This window comes from Arvicola amphibius, chromosome 17, assembly GCF_903992535.2.
Source record: "Arvicola amphibius chromosome 17, mArvAmp1.2, whole genome shotgun sequence".
In the NCBI taxonomy this organism is placed as follows: Eukaryota; Metazoa; Chordata; class Mammalia; order Rodentia; family Cricetidae; genus Arvicola; species Arvicola amphibius.
The window spans coordinates 2752211-2769779 of record NC_052063.2 but is presented as its reverse complement, the minus strand read 5'-3'; the positions used below and the strand labels follow the sequence as shown (position 1 = coordinate 2769779).

Genomic DNA, 17569 nt, shown 5'->3' with positions numbered 1-17569 from the left:
AACTAACCATAACATTGTCAGTTCTAATTAGATTTTGTAAAAGACAATAAGGTTCTTATCTCACTTGAGTGTGGGGGTTCTCCTTTTCCCCAACTCTAATAGAGTACATTATGTATAATAAAACATTAATAAATACAATTTCAACGTTGTCCTTCCCTTGGATGTTTATGGCCAGAATTAAACGTCTTCAGCAGTAGGTGTCGTTAGTGTGACTCTGGTGGTCTGGGGCTGAGGACTGAGCTAGACAGGCAGTCTGCTGAGTGGTTCCCTCCCTCTCCTTCCTAGATCCTTGATTGTTGATAGGTCGATTGTCTCAGCTAAGAACCAAGTGAAGTTACTTTCTTTGCTGAGTTTCTGTGACATGTTAAAATAACTCGTGCGGTTTACAAACGGGAAGTGTTCTGAAATCATAATAACCAGAGTTTTTATTTTTCCCTTAGAGAGTGTCTTGCTGTCTGTAGCTCAGCCTGGCCTTAAACTTAAGCGTGTCCTTGCGTTGGCCTCCCCTGTGCTGGGGTCACAGGTAGGCACCGTACGCAGATGATGTGGGGACAGTGAAGGCGGGAGATGGTCTGTCAGACCTCCCGCTGGGGGGACGGCTGACTGCTGCCTCTTTCCTTCTGTGGTGCTGCACGGATGACACAGAGACGTAGGAATTTCTGCCACAGACCACTGTTGTCATGCTGGGCTGTGGGGAGGAAACCAGTTTGTTCAGCTTTAGTTTGGCATAATTCTCTTTGCAGCTTCATGTGCAGACATTTTAGACTGTGGGCCTCTGCTCAGGGGCCTTTTGTGCTACATTGTTTTCTTTTAACCAAGGCCTCCCAACATTATGAACAGTTTAATAGGACTGTAAAAAGTTTAAGGATGTAGAAATTAAGCAGAATCATTCAGCTACATAGATGAGGATGGCAGAGTCAGAGTTCAGCTCATACAAAGTAAACACGTGTAGTCGATTATATATATATATATATATATATATATATATATATATATATATATAAAAATTGAGCCAGTAAATAGACTCCGCCCTCTCCAGTGGTGTGGTTCTATATCACCTAGCTTACTGGATATCTCCAGTTCCTATCAGTAAAGGTACACCAAAGAATGTAGGTGATATATAGCTGATAGCATAATTTTGGAGCATGCTTAAGAACTATAAATACATTTACAGGTTTGTGTGTAGTGAGATAGTTTTCATAATGTTACCATTAAGGTGAAGGGGACTAAAACACCTCTAACCATGGCCTATATAAAAAGTGTTATTAAAGTATTTAACCTTTGGGTTTACAAAAGCAATGAAATGTTAGAAAAAATACTCATCTCTGGTATCTGAATTACCTTCAGAATGAATGCGTTGAGAACGTTTAGAGATTGCTTTGCGTCTAAAGACTGTTAATTTTTTTTTAATATAAAGCACTTATATATTAGGAAACAGTACCTTAGAGCCATACATGGTGGCATCTCCCATATTCTAGCGTTTGGGGAGAGAACCAGGGGTGATCTTGAGTTTGTGGTCAGCTTGGGCTAGATGATGAGACTGTGTCTCTAAAAAGGAAAAACAAAACAAAAACAACACTTGTATATAAAGTGCTGTTAATATTAGCTAGTGTAACATTTAGGTTGTTAATCTCTGTTTCCTCATTTGATGTATGTGTTAGTAATCCCTGGTAAGTGGCTCAGCTAGTTGCAGACAATGTACTGCTGCTCCCATTATCATTAAGGGGCGTAAGTGGGGGGATTAAAACATCCATGAACCAGGCTGGCCTCAAACTCACAAAGATCTGCCTACCTTTGCCTCCCGAGCTAGTTCCAGGACAGGCTCCAAAGCTACAGAGAAACCCTGCCTTTCTTGAGAGTAGAAACCGGCAGCCAGCTAGCTTCTAAAAAGATTTTTCCCATCTCACAGTTGGGCACATGGTAATTTTTATTGTGCTTTTAATGCATTATAATGTGAGTTTTGGTAAGTTGAGACAGAAGACCAAGTCACCCATTGCTTCTGGCTTTTGAAAGTGAAGATACGTGATGCATGCGAGACTAAGTGAAACACCAGCCCCACGCTGCCCCAGCTCCCAGTGGTGATCTGCCCTTGACTTTCACAGCCTGTGCTTGGCCAAGTATTGCAGGTCAGTTAATAGACATGAATCTTGTGATTTTGTGCCTTTAATTCACCATGCTGGAGTCCTTTCATGTTGATCTACAGCTGTAGTTGATGTTTTCCTTCTGTCATATCTGGTTACATGCATGCCAGTGTTCTGTTCTGTTGAGAACTGGGTTTCTGTATCTGGGATGGTGCAGTCATCTTCATACATGTCCTTGAAAGGTGCTAGGGCATGTGCATTTCTGGATCGCACTGTGGAACATGGAACCGACCCCCATGCCTTCCGTGGATGTGATTCATTGCTTTGCTTCTGCCACCTGCTATACATAGGTGATTTCACTTCCTGGTTATTTGAGAAAGCATATTTGTTTCCAAGCCCTTGTAACTTATGAAATTCTTTGTCCTGAAAAATATTTTATATATTTAGGTCCTTGGGTCTCCTCGGTTAATGTTTCCATTCGGTCCATCGTGTCTTTTTATCTCAGGGTTTGCATGGCTTGTTTTAACCAGTCAGAATAGTGCTTTAGTGGGTGTTTGCTGTATACAGTACTAGCCAGTGCTTTAGTGGGTGTTTGCTGTATACAGTACTAGCCATTGAACCCGAGGACGTGTCCGCTCATGATAGGCAGGTGCTGTGCCTCTGAGCTAAAGCTCTACTGCTTTTGTTTTCAACTCAGTTACCACTGAGCTTCATCTCTGACCCCTCGGAAAGTTGTAAGCAAGGAAGGTGTAGAAGAGTGTCAGTCCCGCAACCCATCAGAAACCCAGACCCAACGGTTGTTACCGAAACGTGTGAGGTACCTGTGAGCTCATTTTAGGCTACAGACTCAGGTTAACTGAGGCCAGCTTGCTGAACCTGCTGCACATCTAAGGGTGCGGTCCTTCTAACAGATCTTGGGTGGTAAAAGGTTTCTGTTGTTTCCTCTTTGTGGTCTATGCATGTTTGTGTGTGCTCACATCTGCATTCCAGGGGATGGTATTTGGTTCTTCCTCTGTTGTTCTCCACTTTATTTAATTTTGAGACAGGCTCAGCTCTCTACAGTGGAACTTCCAAATTCTTGGAGTAAGAGTGAAGTTAGACTAGACGGCCAGCGAGCTCAGCTAATGCGCAGAGTGAACCCTGTGTTTTTTGAGACAGTATTTTTAGTCTGGGCTGCTCTGAAGTCCACACATGGCCCAGGCTGGCCTCGAACTCATTCTCCTTCTGCCCCAAGTGTGGAAGATGTAGGTGTGCTGCTGTCCTGACATCCAGACACGACGGCATCTCTACTCCAGAACTTAGAAGCAGGACTGCGGGGCCAGCCTGGGCCTTCTTCTAGGGATGGCCTATAAACTAACCACAGTAAGCACAGAAAGAGATAAAACAGTCATTTTTATTGCTAAATTATTACAAAGATTGGTTGATAAAGCTGGTTACAATTAAGTATATTGCATGATTTCAAGATCTGTATCTCTACTTCATAATTAGCAGGGTTGGAATTGGTCTGAAACTCCAGGAACCAGAAACATCAGGGTAGAAACAGAACTTCACACTGAGCCCCACTGCCAGGTGAGCTTTGAATGAGTTCTAAAATTAATTGGTCCCTTTGAAGAAGGTCTGGCTCAGAAGAAGAGGAACTAGTGGGGCTGTCCCTTGCTCACAGTGAGTAGCCACAAAAAGTAGCCACATTTAAGAGAATGAAAGCTGGTTCAGAAAGTCCTGTTGTGAAGACTGGCCGTCTCTGCTAGTGTTTGAGACCAAACTGCAGAGCAATGCCATGAGGTCCGGGGATACAGCTTCAGAGTGACAGGCACTTACAACTATGTAAAATACAAAAATAGACCATATTAATAGGAACTGTTTAGTATTTAACATTGTAGATCCAGGACTGTCTTTTTTAGAAAAGGATCGTAGAAACGGAAGTGATCCCATCCACGTAAAGTGAACACTGCATTTTTATAGTTCTCATGCTGGGTACCCAACAGCACAGTCTGGAACAAAGACTTACCACAGAGCACCTAAAATAGCATTTGTAGGTGGGTAAGCACGATGCCACCCATTTCTTACTGCTTCCCTCCCAAGTTTCTGTGTCAGGGCATCCAAGGGTACAATTCCGCATGTGACTGTCAGCATTCTGAAATCAGGTCAGTGTGCCTGCACGTCAGAGAGGTTGAAAACCCTTAAGGAGGTGGCGCTCTGACCCCGATGCCCAAGGGAGTTATGCTTCAGATTCTGCGCCTCTGCTGTCACCCGGGCTTCCGCCAGTGTCATCGGGCTGATCGTTTAACAGTACATATTTTCCATCATTGGTTAGTGGTACAGACAGCATTAGTTGAGCCAGTGCTTCTGGGTCCTGAAGTTAAGAGTTTAAGAGAAGGGGAAAAAGAAAAAGCTTAAGATGCACTTAAACCCCTGCGGCTTGACCTTCAGTGTTCTGGGCTGCAACCCCATTCCCAGTAAGAGTGGGCTGCCATCCGAAGGAACTCATGGGGATTACTTCTAGATGCTAAGCTGGCGTTGCTATTATAAAAGCAAGACTAATGTGCCCGATTTATAGCTGTCTCCCTCGAGTCTATAGGGCAGCCCTTCAGAAAACTTTTTTCTTGCACATCTTCAAGCCATTGCATCTGTGTCTTTTAATTGTGTACAGGAGTTGGCAAAAGTGGCACAGGAGCCCACTGTGCACATCTGTCCTGTACTGCTCTTGGTGGTTTTTGTACGCGTGGAATTGAGTCGTCAGACTGCAGCAAGGCTCAGGAGAGTCCTTCACGGCAGGTGCGCACACTTCTGACTACACCACTGCATGCTGGTTTGCACCCCTCCTGCCCTCTCGGGCAGACTGAAGCGTAAAGACTACTTCAGGAGCTTCTCTGAGCAGTGGGAGATGTGCGCTGCTGGACAGCACGGAGGGCTCCTTCATCTCTAGGTTCTCGGCTGGGCAGGGGATGAGTGCCTTTACGTGGGAACTGAGTACTGAACCTTCACTTGAAAGAAGAGCTGTAGCCGGGTTGAGTGCGAGCAAGGAAGTTAGTGCAGCTGAGCTGCAGCAGTACTGTCAGGGAGGATGTGTTAGCAGACGGAGGCACCTGCTCACGGCATCTGGTTAGAGCACTCAGAGGAATCCAGCGTTAGCACAGAGTGAGTGTCCTCCTATGGCTAATGTCTTTTGAGAGTTACTGACCAGTGCTAAAATGCAGCTTACCTTTTGGACCTCAATAATTTCTTTCCCCAAATTAATAGCATAACATATCTGTAAGAGACAAGAGAAATGGTGTTGGGCAAAGGTAGGAAAGGTGTGTTCTGAGGAGCAGCGAGGCTCTGGCTGCCGGGGCCGTGCTCAGTGGCACTGTCAGGTTACTGTCCTGTTCACAGGTCTTAGCAGGGTGTTCTCCCCTGCATGTTTATATACACAGTGGTAAAGCAAGTTCTCAGCGAACGGTCTGGTTTTGATAAATTCTATATACCAGATGAGTTCACCGGTTTTCCATACAAAACAACGGTTTTGATGTTCTTTCCTTGGTTTCCTCCGAGACAATTTTCTATTGTAACTTTTGCTTTAATTTATTTAAAAATAGTGGTTCTCAACATGTGGGCCATGACCCCTTGGGGTATCAAACAGCCCTTTCACAGGGCCATAAGATGACTGGAAAACAGATGTTTACATTATGAATCATAACCGTAGCAAAACTAGTCACATAGTAGCGACAAAAATAATTTTATGGTTGGGGGTCACCACACCATGAGGAACTGTTACAACAGGGTCACAACATTTGGAAAATTGAGAACCACTGCTTTAAAAGAACAGAGGTACCTTTTAGCATTTTGTGGCACTAGGAGATTGTATACAGCTATTAGCGTTGTTGTCTTTAGGTGGGGCCTTCCTAGAAGGTATTACTGTCTGAATATTAGCCAATTAGATATTAAGATGGATAGTCAAAACCCAAACCCATTAAAAATAACCTTATTAAGATGTGTGTGGGAGGGCAGAGATGGACAGACACAGACCTTTTCGCCTTCTGAGTTGCTTTCAAAAATGTATGTGCTCAGGGACTCTTCTCCTGTGGACTCCGGCACTCGGATGACAAAGCCAACCAGTCTTTTGTTTTCTTGATGAGCAGCAAACTGTGTGACACTGGTAAGTTCAAACTGGAGGGGTGGGGGAAGGGAACAGGACGGGACAGAATGAATAATAACACAACTGGAATTTACAAACCAGCATAACTATTCTCTATGGAAGAGCTGAAGAAGGCTGTATTATAGGGAACTGGAGATTATCACAGGCCTGGGAACAGAGAACTAAGGTGTAATCAACATTAAGATGGAGCAGGTACTTACACAGGCTCTTGACACTTGAGTTTGAGGGTCTATCAACCTGAAATTATAAGAGACTCGTTACTACACACAGTATCACACTCTGAGTTTCCAGGTCATTATGAAATCACACAAATATCCCATACATGAAATGGCAAGGCCTGGTTCAGGGAAAGATGACACAGTCCTACATGAACCTGTGCTGCAGTTTCTGCCTTTGCTGAACAAGTGTGCTAACACCAAGGTACCTGGTGTAGGGTAAGGGACAACTGGGGCAGGAAGCCGACCAGTCTCTGAGCACCCTGACTCTGAACCCAGAGTCAGAGAAAGAAACATCTTTACCCCTGAACCCAGGACTAAAGACATGTACCCTGGCTCTGAAACTAGTGTCAAAGAAACATGCTTTGTTCCTAGAGTCAGAGCCAGTGAAAGAAATATGCCCTGGCCCTAAGATTAGAGTAAAAAAAAAGCTGCATTTCTGCAGGGGCTTCCCTTTAGCAGAGTGGTAGCAGAGGAAGCCTCTTGAGCTGAAAAGAAGCAGACAGCTCTGCTAGGACACTCCCTTAAGGGAACAGAGCAGAGCTCAGCTGTAGCAGCTCTCCAGGAGAGGAGCAGGATCCCTATATTCTGTGGGGAGACCATCATCAACTGCACCTCAGCTTCAGGTAGCCTGGCTTCCGGATGGTCAGGACACCTTTCCTCCAGGGCCGAGCTGTCCTATTGTGGCTCTAAGTATATTAAGTATATCCTGGCTTCCCAATAAGTCAGGATATCCCAACACCACTACTGTACCACATTCCCCTACACCACAGTCGAGATAGAACAGTCGAGGCCTGGGATTCAGCATTGTGGTTTCTGTAGTTCTGATGTATAGCATGGGTGAATCATGTCCTGTGATGTGTAAATGGGTGGACCATGTTCTGTTTTTCTTTCATGTAGACACTAGCAACTCTAATGCCCTGAAGCACGGAAACATGTCCTCCATTCCACTCAGAGGAAAGGTGAGAGGCCAGTAAGGGTTCTGAGTGAGCTGTGTGCAGCTGTGCCTCTCTGGGGACGATGCTGTGGGTAAGAGCACTTGCTCTGTGGGAACTCCAGCACCAGTGTTAAAAGCTGGGTGTGGCTACATGAACCTGTAACTCCAGCTTCTAGTGAGGCTGAACAGGTCGGTCCTGGGAGCCTGCTGCCAACTCATTGAGACTTAAGGACTACGGTGGAGGGCAATAGGAGCGGATGCTGCTGTCCTCTGGCCTCCAGAGTTTCTTCTGGCAGTTGGGTTATTTTTATTTTAGACAGATTCACAGTCTCTGTTAGTCTGAGGTGACACCAGATGACCACACAGCAGTCACCTGTGTTTCAGGTTAGGCTGGACACCCTAACCTGAAAACTCTTTAACTGGGAATGTGCAGACATGACACCACACCATGAAACCTTGTTGCTTGTGCAAAATTATTAATACTGTGTATAGTAACACTTCCTGTAGGCTGTGTGTGTAATGTACAAATTTTGTGTAAATTTGGGCCCCATCTGCAAACTATCTCATTATATAGATGTACAAATTTGAAAACACCAAAGTCAGAAACGCTTCTGCCACAGCATTTCAGGTAAGGAATACTCAGTTGATAGTCACTAAGAACAGCAATCTTTTACTTTTTGTTTGTTTCTGTATTATCGAGACAGGATTTCTCTGTTTAACAATCCTGGCTGTCCAGGAATTCACTCTGTAGACCAGGCTGGCCTCCAACTTGGAGATCTGCCCGCCTCTCCCTCCCGAGTGCTGGATTAAAGGTGTGCGCCCCTGCTGCTCAGCTGTAACAGGAATCTGAAGACAGCGTCTGTGCGGGTGTCAGTCCCGCTCCAGTCTCCCACACGCTGGGATCACACTCGTGTGTTACTACACCCAGCCAGTTCTTGCTAAGTATGTATCTTTTATTCTAAATGTCAAGCATTAGCATTACCATTCCAGACGGGTAAATATTCCTTACACAGGCAGTCAGGTATGAAGTATACAGAAGGTACCTCAGAGTTTGACTGGTAACCATCAGATGGGACTCCGTCATGCGGAAGATGTTGTGTATAGCCCGAGCAGCCAGGACTTGTCTCATTGCTTCATAAATCACTTCGGTAGTATGATCTGTCTTAACTGCCATTGAGCCCAAAAACCGAACGATGAACATCTGCTGCAGAAGAGAATCTGCAAGAACACGTGCACTCAGGATCCCGTAACGTGCTGACTGAGACCCAACATCAGGACCTGAGAACAGGTGATGCCCTGGGTCTTACTCTCTGTAGCTCTGGCTGTCCTGGAACTCGCTCGGAGAGATCCACCTGCCTGTGCTTCCCTAGTGGTAGAATTAAAGGCATGGGCCACCATGCCCAGGTCTGGAGTTAGTTTTATATATACAGTTTTATGTATATGAGGCAGGGTCTTTAGCTCACTGATTCCAGCTCTGAGATTACTAGGCATGCTCCATCTCATCCAGCCAGGTGCGTGCAGTTGTCTTAAGCCCGCGTTTCAGCTCAGATTGTTAATATAACAACAAAAACACTGTTTACCCCAACTTTAAGGTGTATTTTTATTTTACATGTATAAGGTTTTGCTTGTGTGTATGCCTATGTAAGCCAGAGATGGTACCAGATCCCGTAGCTGGAGTTACAGGAAGTCAAAGCAGGCTATACAGGTATTGGGAACCAAACCCAACTTGGGGGTCCTCTGCAGGAACACTAATGCTCTTAACTGCTGAGTCCTCTCTCCAACCATGTTTATGCAAATTTAAAATAAAATTTTATATGTGTAGTGTGCATGCCTGGTGTGTGCAGAAGAGGGCGCTGGGTCCTCTGGAGCTGGGGTTACAGGAGCTGAATGCCAGAGCAGCAAGAGATCCCTGAGCCATCTCATCTCCTGCAAATTCTTAGGTATTACACGTGAGGGGTCACTGGGAAGAGCTCCATTCTAGTGACAGTCTGAGACTTCACAATCTGACTGAGTTAATCAGTCCTTGCACTCAGTAATCCTCCTGTCTCGGCCTCCCCACTGCTGGAACTACGGATGTCTGCTACCACCTCAGTAATCCTCCTGTCTCGGCCTCCCTACTGCTGGAACTCCAGATGTCTGCTGCCACCTCAGCTACTAAGATTCTGTTGTGATTATGAGCAGTTTTCCCTCTTTGAAGATCTGCTTTCTATTTAGATGTGATGATAGTTTCCTGGGCAGGTACTTCAAAAAAGGTGATGTTACGGCTAAAGCTTAGATAGCCATAATGCCTTCCCCTTGGTCCAGGTTCTCTCGGAACAAACTGGAAGGTCAGATCTGAGTTCCTATGCTGCACCTGAGCTCTAGCACATGACTTCTCACCTTCAGGACCAATGAGCAGGAGCACCTCTGGGCACCTACCTTCTGCTTCAGGGAAGGACGCGTCCTCAGTCTCACCGAAAGGGTTGGTGCGCCTAGGGGAAGAAACAGCCAGAGGTCAGCAATCCTGACAGTGAGCAGCAGCTAACAAGCTCAGCACCTGAACCCTCAGGACTGAGGCTGGCACAGTAGAGTCCTTGGTGGTGAGTAAAGACAGACAACCCGGCTTTCACTTTCCAAGGCCTGAGGCCATACCTGCTGCCCCTGTTCTGGTCGAGGAATTCTGATGCAGGAAGTACAATATCAAACTGAATGGGTGTCCCTGGTGCAATCAGTTCCTCTGTGTCAGGAGCGCTGCCCGCTGCTTGGGGAACAATCTTGTCATTTTCTGTGTCTGAATTTTTCATGTTTTGACTATAATATAAAAAAAAAAGAAATTGAGTCACTTGTTTAGTGCTGATGTGACTTACATACTGAAATAAAAGCAAGCTTCAGCTAGTCTCAGTCCGTTCTGCAGTCATTAACTTCCCGTCCTTGGCTAAGGCCCTTCATCTCTTCACCGTCTCCAGGCCCTCTGATGCTTAAAATTCTGGGCAGTGTTAGGACTTAGAGCTAATGTCGCTCCCTTAGAGACTGGCTTTTTGGAGACTACAGGCAACTCACATTTACACATTGACATACCACAGGCTCTGAAAACATGTGAGCTGAAAGAACAAGATGTCTGGATCCGACATTGCAACCGGGCTGTTATTTCCTGAAACCCCCCTTCCACTCACCTAACACACCCTGCACCTGAGAGACAGACATACCACGTGTTCCTTGCTTCTGTATAGCACAATTCTAAGTCTTCCCATGACCAGCTCAGATTATACCACTAAGCCTTCTCAGTAAGTCATCACAGCATCTGGTGCCCTGTGTGCCTCCTGAACACTACACTGTGACGCAGTGTACTCCTCGCATGGTGGGTAGCCTGTCCTGCACTGTGCAGTGCACAGAGAGGCACAGCATTTCCAGTCTTACAGTCTGGACCATAAGCCCTTACGACCTGCTCACATGTTAATTCTGACACCAACATGCCAGTACCTGAGTGCTGTATGGAAGCTGCAGCGGCAATCTGACAGGCGTCTACCCAGTGAAGTGTGGGTAGAAGCCAAAGACGCCAGCCTAGAGACAGTTCTGTCTCCCCGCCGACCTCCCGTTCATCCTATGGGTGATGCAGAGTCATTTGTGTCAACCTGGTTCTGCATGTTGCCCCTTAACCCCTCAGCCTTGTCCCCACGGCCTGTCATTCCTGGGCAGGGGTCACCAAGGTTTTTACAATGACTCAAATCTATCTGCTGGCCTATCATTCTTTCTCACATACCCAATGCCAAGTGCATGGACCCCAGGGAGCTACACAATTAATGGTCTAAAAGGAAGTGCTTAGAAAACTATTTGTAGACCATTTGGAGCTCTTTCTACCATGCCACTAAAGACTATGTAATAACTCCACCTGATATCTACGTGATAACTACCACCTGACTATGTGATAACTCCCAGAGACAAAACACAGGAGTCTCTGGTCAGAAAATAACTACATATACACAATAAAGAAAAAACAACCTCTAAATGGCCCGAATATTCAATGCTAATAAATAAATGATAGACTTATTGAAAGAATTATGAAAACAACCATCTATGCAGAAAAGGCTCAAGCAGGAACATGGACACACACACAAGGGGATGAGGGCTACACTGCCCTCGTAGAGCCAGTGGCCAGGATGCACGTCTTATCTCGCACTGAGGTCCGGCCCAGTGGACTGGACAGGCATCCTGAAATCAGGTTGAATACTGGCCCCGCCTGTCGCCTGTGCTGTGGAATCCGGGGTTGTGAGGGCTGGGAACAGCTCTTTTCAGATTCCTAGCAGTTCGGCTCCACAGAGGGCCATTTTTCCCTGTCTTTTAGTTACCTGGAGCAAGAGCTTTCTTGTTTTTTCCCAAAGCTTGTAATTGGAGTCACCGCCTGAAGAGCCGTCTGGTTCAGCTTGATGGCTACGGCCTACATGTAAGCCACAAGACACACGCTCAGTCCGGGAAGGGACACCTACCTTGCAGTGGAGTGCAGGCAGGTGCTAATTACCTCTGGGTTGTCCGTCAGGTAGATCTGCCTGGAGATGTTGTTTACCGCACATATCCACTGTGGAGGACATTAGGAAGAACACTGAATCCCAGCTGCTCATCCCAGGAGGACAGGGGTGAGACAGAGAGCCTTACCTCTTCGTATTCCTTTCTGCTCTCTGCTTGGAGAATTATCCCCCTGAAACAAACAAGATGCATCAGTGCTTCCCTGGTTTGGGGACTAAGGCAATGTTCGCTAACTACTTGGCCTCGGGAAGCAGCGTGTCACGGTGGAAGAGTGCAGCTGTTGGCCTGGCCCTTCTGCGGGACACATCTCCAGACCTCGTTCTCTTCTGAACGTGAGAAGGCTGGACCTGGATCAGCTAGCCTCTGACTACAAATGAGAATTGTCTTGATGCTCTTCTTAGGTGATCCAAGATAGGGCATTCCCTGCCCCCTCGTTCTCTGAGGAAGGACCTAGTGTGCATTCAAGCAGTGAAAGTCCATACACCAAAGACGTTCCACCTTTATAGTGGCCTTAGCTCTCGGGCTCTGTGGTAGAGGAACACAGATGCCATCTGTGTACCTGAAAGACCCAGGCTCCGGGTGTTCAGGAACTACATGGGACCACTAGAATATGGGCATCTTAGTCCTGAGCCATGGCCACTGTCAGGAAGAACAGTGTCTAACTGCTCTAACTCGGGGAAGGGATGGCCCACAGGCTCCCACCATTCCCATCACCACCCTCTAGGCAGGCAAAGCCTGAGGTATTTCCTAGGATTTAGAACCCTAAATACAAACTGAAACACTGCTCGACATGAGGGGACCCACTGGGATGAGACCCACTGTGATAGCCACAGGCTACCACATTTTCAGGTATCGCCTTTTGGGCCCCCAAGTTCTCAAGGTGTGGGGACAGTGTGGTTAAATGATACTTCTGTAGAGAATGTTCCAGATGTAAAATGGACTTATTGGACAGTTTGCTGCCTGCGCTCCTGAGCCTTGCTCTGAAACAGAGTCCCAGCTTTCTCAGATCTATCTGACAAGCACCACCTGCTACATCTGTCCTGTCCACATCCCCTCCCCTCCCAAGACACAGCTGGATCCTGACGGGGTCCTGAACAAGGTGAGCTGAGCCCAAGTGGTCACTGTCTCTATTTACAGAGAACTGGAAACCATCCTTGGGAGGCCCTGCAGTGTGAGACAGAGCGTACGGTTTGCCGCTGGGCGTGGAGATCTGGAAGCAGTATCGCCGATCCTCGCAGTCCACGGCCATCACAGAGCAGTTGTCCAGGTCCTGAATCAGGCCTCCGGCCACGGCTCCCCTGGGCTGGCACATGAGGTTCCCGCCTTGCGTGAAGAAGTAGAGCCTCTCCCAGGTGGTGGTGACCAGCCCTGTCTTGCTGTGGGGTTGTGTGTGGAGGTCCATTAGCACTAGAGCACAGGAACACCCTTCATATCATGTTGCCCGTTCTTAGAAACTGGCGTGTTTTAGAAATGTCTTTGCATTAAACGAAAACTCTGAAACTCATACCGTGAACAGTGGCAGAAACACAGTTAGCCTAAGTCACTAGGAAGACGGCTCTGTTCCCGTGAGCAGTGACCGCACCAAGGCCAGTACTGTGGGCACATATGCCTACCATCGGCCTCCAAACCCAGCAGCCCTCACTAGGATCCGTCCATCACAATGAGGAACTGAAGCCTGCATCCTTTCCCCAGGATGTAGAACTGAACTGTTCTGATTCTACCAGTCATCAGGGTCACAGTGCCTCTCCCCCAATCCTGGGGCTCTACCTGGAGGACATTCCCATTTGGTGGGCTGCATACATGAGGAAAATGCAGCTTCTTGGCAAAAGCGTCATAACTTTGTGGAGTGGCTCCTCCCTGCCACAGAACTAATGGGGACATTTAGCTTATAGTCTCACACTGATAGGTCTGGGAGAGGCCTCACCTGCAGAAAAGAGCTGGCAATTTCTCAGATAAGCCTAAAGATAGACTTAGTTTACTATCAACTAAATAGCAACTACCTGCAAGGCGCTGTGTGTCTCCCTCCAAAATTATTTTAACAGCAACTGCTAACCCTGGAGGGCCCCCAACAAACGAGAGCTCAGTCAACAGCAGTGAAGCAGGACTCATGCATCCCAGACAGGAATCCGCCACCAACACCAGTGCACTCCACACCTGACAGATGCAGCCTCTTGGGGTCTTAGAAACAGGCGGACATTTAAAGACATGATCATGACATTGGTATAATCCGATCTGGAGAGATCTAACTGATCTTGCCTCGGCACAGCCCTCTACGGTATTGCTCTTACCCTTCAGCCAGCAGGGGCTGAGGGCTATAACTCTCAATGCCTGTAGTTGCAGCCCCTGGAACTCCAGGTTCTTCCGGCTGTTGTCATCTTTGTCTCAGTGTAGCTTGGAACTTGGGTCCCAAAAGCTTCCCCCGTCAGGCCTGTCTCCTACTACCACCCACAGGCCTCACTGGTGACATGAGAAACAGATTCCGGGGCCACATCCCAGCAAAGGGTGAGCTCAGCCAAAGGCGGCATGGCGTTCTCACTTTCTGAGATTGAGGTAGCCAGCCTTCTGGATGAGGTTCCTGTTGATCTGTGGTGTGGCCACATCACTGTCCGGAGTGTAAACAGATTCATCGACAGAAAGCAGCTCTTGCTGGGACACGCGCATCTTGTCTGCCTCAGCTTCCAGATCCACCTGAATGCTTCAGACAGAAGGGTCTCGGTCAGTCACTCTCCACAGGCCAACTCACCACAAGGGGGCAGGGCCCGCTTCACCCACTGACACTTCCCGCATTACAGATGGAGCCGCCAGCTTTCCACCCTCTACTTGGGTCCAGAGAGCTGCATTACCGGAGTGATACAAGCCTACCATTCTAGAACAACACTGGTTCAGGGGTCACACTCAGACCTGCTAGCGCAGACCTAGGAGCTGCTCTGGAAACCCATCCTCAGGGTCTACACACGGGCAGCCTATCGAAGACCCCTAAGGGAAGGAGCGGGAAAGCACTGCCTAGCTCAGGATCTGAGGCTATGAGAGTCAGGAATGACCGGGAAACATTAAGGTACAACAACGAGCCAAAGATTGTCCTGGGACCATCATACACTGGTCAAGAACTGCTCACAGAGAAAGAAAGGGGCCACTGTCTAGGCTCTGGTGCGATAGCCCTGGCTTCACGTGCTGTGTGCTGACATGTAGAAAACTTGGAACTTTAACAGGAGCTGCTCTTTCGGCCTCACCATTCTCCTACTGAGGACAGGAATAGGTTATGGAGTCTAGAAAGGAATCCCCAGACGGCCCCACAGCTGAGAATGCAAACTAGAAACAAGGGTCACACAAAAGACAGAACCATGGTGGGCAGGAGGAGCCGGGCAGACTCGTGCAGCAAAGTCACACTGACTAGTTTCTCACATTCTGTGCCCAGGATTTATTTTCTCCAGCCTGGCTGTTCCACCCAGCTCTCAACTCATCTAGGTGAGTGTCCCTTATAGGAATGCAGAGATTTAGTGCCCGCACCAGACGCTGCCCGAGGGCTTCACGTGGGTGGGCTGCGCCTGCATAAAATGCAACAGCACAAGATTCCCATGCCCGAAGAACAACGGTGGCATTTGCTCACTGGCGTGAAATTCAAGTGCTAAGAAAAAAATCAGCGCTCTGCCAGGAATGGTGATGTACACCTTTCATCCCAGGAGGCAGAGTTCCAGGCCAGCCAGAGCTACAAAGTGGGACCCTGTCTGCAAAGCAAATAAAACTTCAGACTTGAGAGATGAGAGATGAGAATGGGCCCCTTTCAGAGTGACAGGCTCTGTGATGGCCTCTTAACACCCCAAGGGAAGAAGGTGATGTCACAGACATCTCTGGCATCACTGTTAAGTCTGGCCTGGCTCTACCCCTGCTGCCGGTCATAAGCCCAGGGCCTGGCTTTCCCGAAGAACACAGCTTCCTGTCCCAGTCATGGAGGCCAGAGTTCACACTGGTTCTTCAGGGTTTACTCCTCGTCTTCAGAGCCTTTCATGGACTTCTGCTTGGGTAAATTCCTGCTGGGTCTCTTAAGCTATCTGAAATGTAACCGCTTCAAGAGAACGTTCTCATTTTCTCAAATGAAGTAGATTCCATATTCATTATTTTCACTTGGTAGCCCCTCTTTGGGGGTGGGGTGAGAGGTTCTGAACGGGGGGCCTCATGCACCCCAGTCTGACTTCCTGACTCCTCCTCCCACCTTCTAACTCTTCAACTCTAACCTGCCCACCCCAACACACAGCAGTCTTCATAGGTATTAGAGAGTGACATTCTCATGCATAGGGAGAGACCAGCCTGCAGTGTGCTCCACGAGCCACCTCAGAGCTCCTGTCTGAGGCTGCAGGCAGGAGCCGGGGCAGCCCTCCCGAGCCCAGAAGACCATCTGAGGACTGAGATGTGCACTCCACGGCTGAACTGCAGCTCGCTGACATAAATACAAAGGCTTGGCATCTTGCTGGTCTACTGTGAGCTAGTATGACCCTAGAATTCCCTGAAAGTGGAGCTGTTGCGGTTGCTGATCCCACTACCGCAGAGGGCTCACAGCATGTGACACCTAAACACTAACAAAGGCGATTCAGGCACTGGGAGCGCTTAGAGCCATGGGCAGTACCATGCTTTCAAGCTGGGCGCTTGCCTGCTAGGTGATATTACAGGGTAAGGGTGACTCAGTGGGAAGACAAAGGGGACCCACGGCCTAGCCTGAGAGCAGCGTTACCTCTGAACCATGCCTGTAACGGATGACAAGAAACCGTCCATACTTTTGGAGAACATCTCTGCTCCTCTCTTGAAAAAGTTAATCTGAAAGATACAATGGCAGTACTCTGAACATCAGCTAGAAGGTCCCAGATGATTCCCTAACTATGAGATGGTGTGGGAATAGCTGATGTGGCTGCCAGCCCCTCCTTGCTGACAGTCTGGCAGCATCCCTTCACGGCAGTTAAGATGTCCAAGTACACAGTGTGTTTGTCAGTGGGGAAATGGAGCTTGACAGCCTTGCTGAACTGCAGGAGACACCAGGAATACAGAAAGGGAATAAACCCTTGGTGCCAATAACCACAACTGACCCCCTCTGAAACTGCAGCTTTCTCTTCCAGTTTTACCACTAGTGTTACATGGAGATGAACCACGTGACAGATGCTCACGACCAGCAGGGCACCGACACATTTGATGGAGTATAGCATGAGATGTCCACCCAATGCAGGGCTAACATCTGCCTGAGCACACTCCCTGGGCCAACATCTGGGCACCCAACACGTGTGAAGGGCCAGACACGGGGGAGAGAACGCTTCTGGGTGTGACAGACGCCTGAAGCTGCCCGGCCAAAAAAGCTCCAACCTGCTTCTCTGAAGGGCTTTCCAAAACCTGAGGTATGAATGCTGCACTTCACGTGCCTGATGACAGGGACTTAACCATGAACCACAGACAGACAGACAGACAGACAGAAAGCACTTAGCATGGGCAGTCTTTCCATGTGCCATTTTGGCTCATCTGGAAGTGGATCGTGGCCTGGGCAGTGGGCAAAGAAACTGAAGTCTCTCCCTAAAAAGGCCAGTGGATGTTTATCAGCAGGGTTTTATATCCTTCCCTCGAGCCCGAGAACACCCTGGGAAAATGTGTGCACCTGTGTCTTTAGGTCATCGGGGTAAGTACAGCTGATGAGGAGGATTATCTCATGAGGCAGTACACACAG

At 47.9% G+C, this 17569-nt stretch overlaps 2 protein-coding genes across 13 annotated transcripts in view; one reads left to right on the top strand and one right to left on the bottom strand.

Moving 5' to 3' along the window:
• Positions 1–7732, top strand: part of Washc4 (WASH complex subunit 4) — a 60837-nt gene extending 53105 nt beyond the window's left edge. For 2 of the 9 annotated variants that reach the window (XR_005283655.1, XR_006020685.1), the window contains 4 exons: positions 441–2898; positions 3128–4856; positions 6129–6216; positions 7332–7732. The gene's annotated coding sequence lies outside the window, so the exon portion shown is untranslated. The remainder of the gene's footprint in view (positions 1–440; positions 2899–3127; positions 4857–6128; positions 6217–7331) is intronic. The other 7 variants (XR_005283661.2, XR_005283660.2, XR_005283656.2 and 4 more) reach the window with 7 other exon arrangements.
• Appl2 (adaptor protein, phosphotyrosine interacting with PH domain and leucine zipper 2) overlaps positions 3455–17569 on the bottom strand; it is a 42488-nt gene continuing 28373 nt past the window's right edge. The window contains exons 9-22 of one of the 4 annotated variants that reach the window (XR_005283662.1): positions 16595–16677; positions 14405–14563; positions 13056–13244; positions 11998–12040; positions 11864–11920; positions 11694–11782; positions 10000–10158; positions 9787–9839; positions 8412–8586; positions 6417–6453; positions 6087–6227; positions 5284–5331; positions 4090–4434; positions 3455–3901 (exon numbers count right to left, since the gene is read on the bottom strand). Coding sequence is in view for 3 of the 4 variants with exons in the window: in XM_038314897.1 (XP_038170825.1) it covers positions 4300–4434; positions 5284–5331; positions 6087–6227; positions 6417–6453; positions 8412–8586; positions 9787–9839; positions 10000–10158; positions 11694–11782; positions 11864–11920; positions 11998–12040; positions 13056–13244; positions 14405–14563; positions 16595–16677 (1368 nt within the window). In the remaining variant the exon portion in view is untranslated. Of the gene's footprint in view, positions 4435–5283; positions 5332–6086; positions 6228–6416; positions 6454–8411; positions 8587–9786; positions 9840–9999; positions 10159–11693; positions 11783–11831; positions 11921–11997; positions 12041–13055; positions 13245–14404; positions 14564–16594; positions 16678–17569 lie in introns of all 4 variants that reach the window. The other 3 variants (XM_038314897.1, XM_038314899.1, XM_038314898.1) reach the window with 3 other exon arrangements.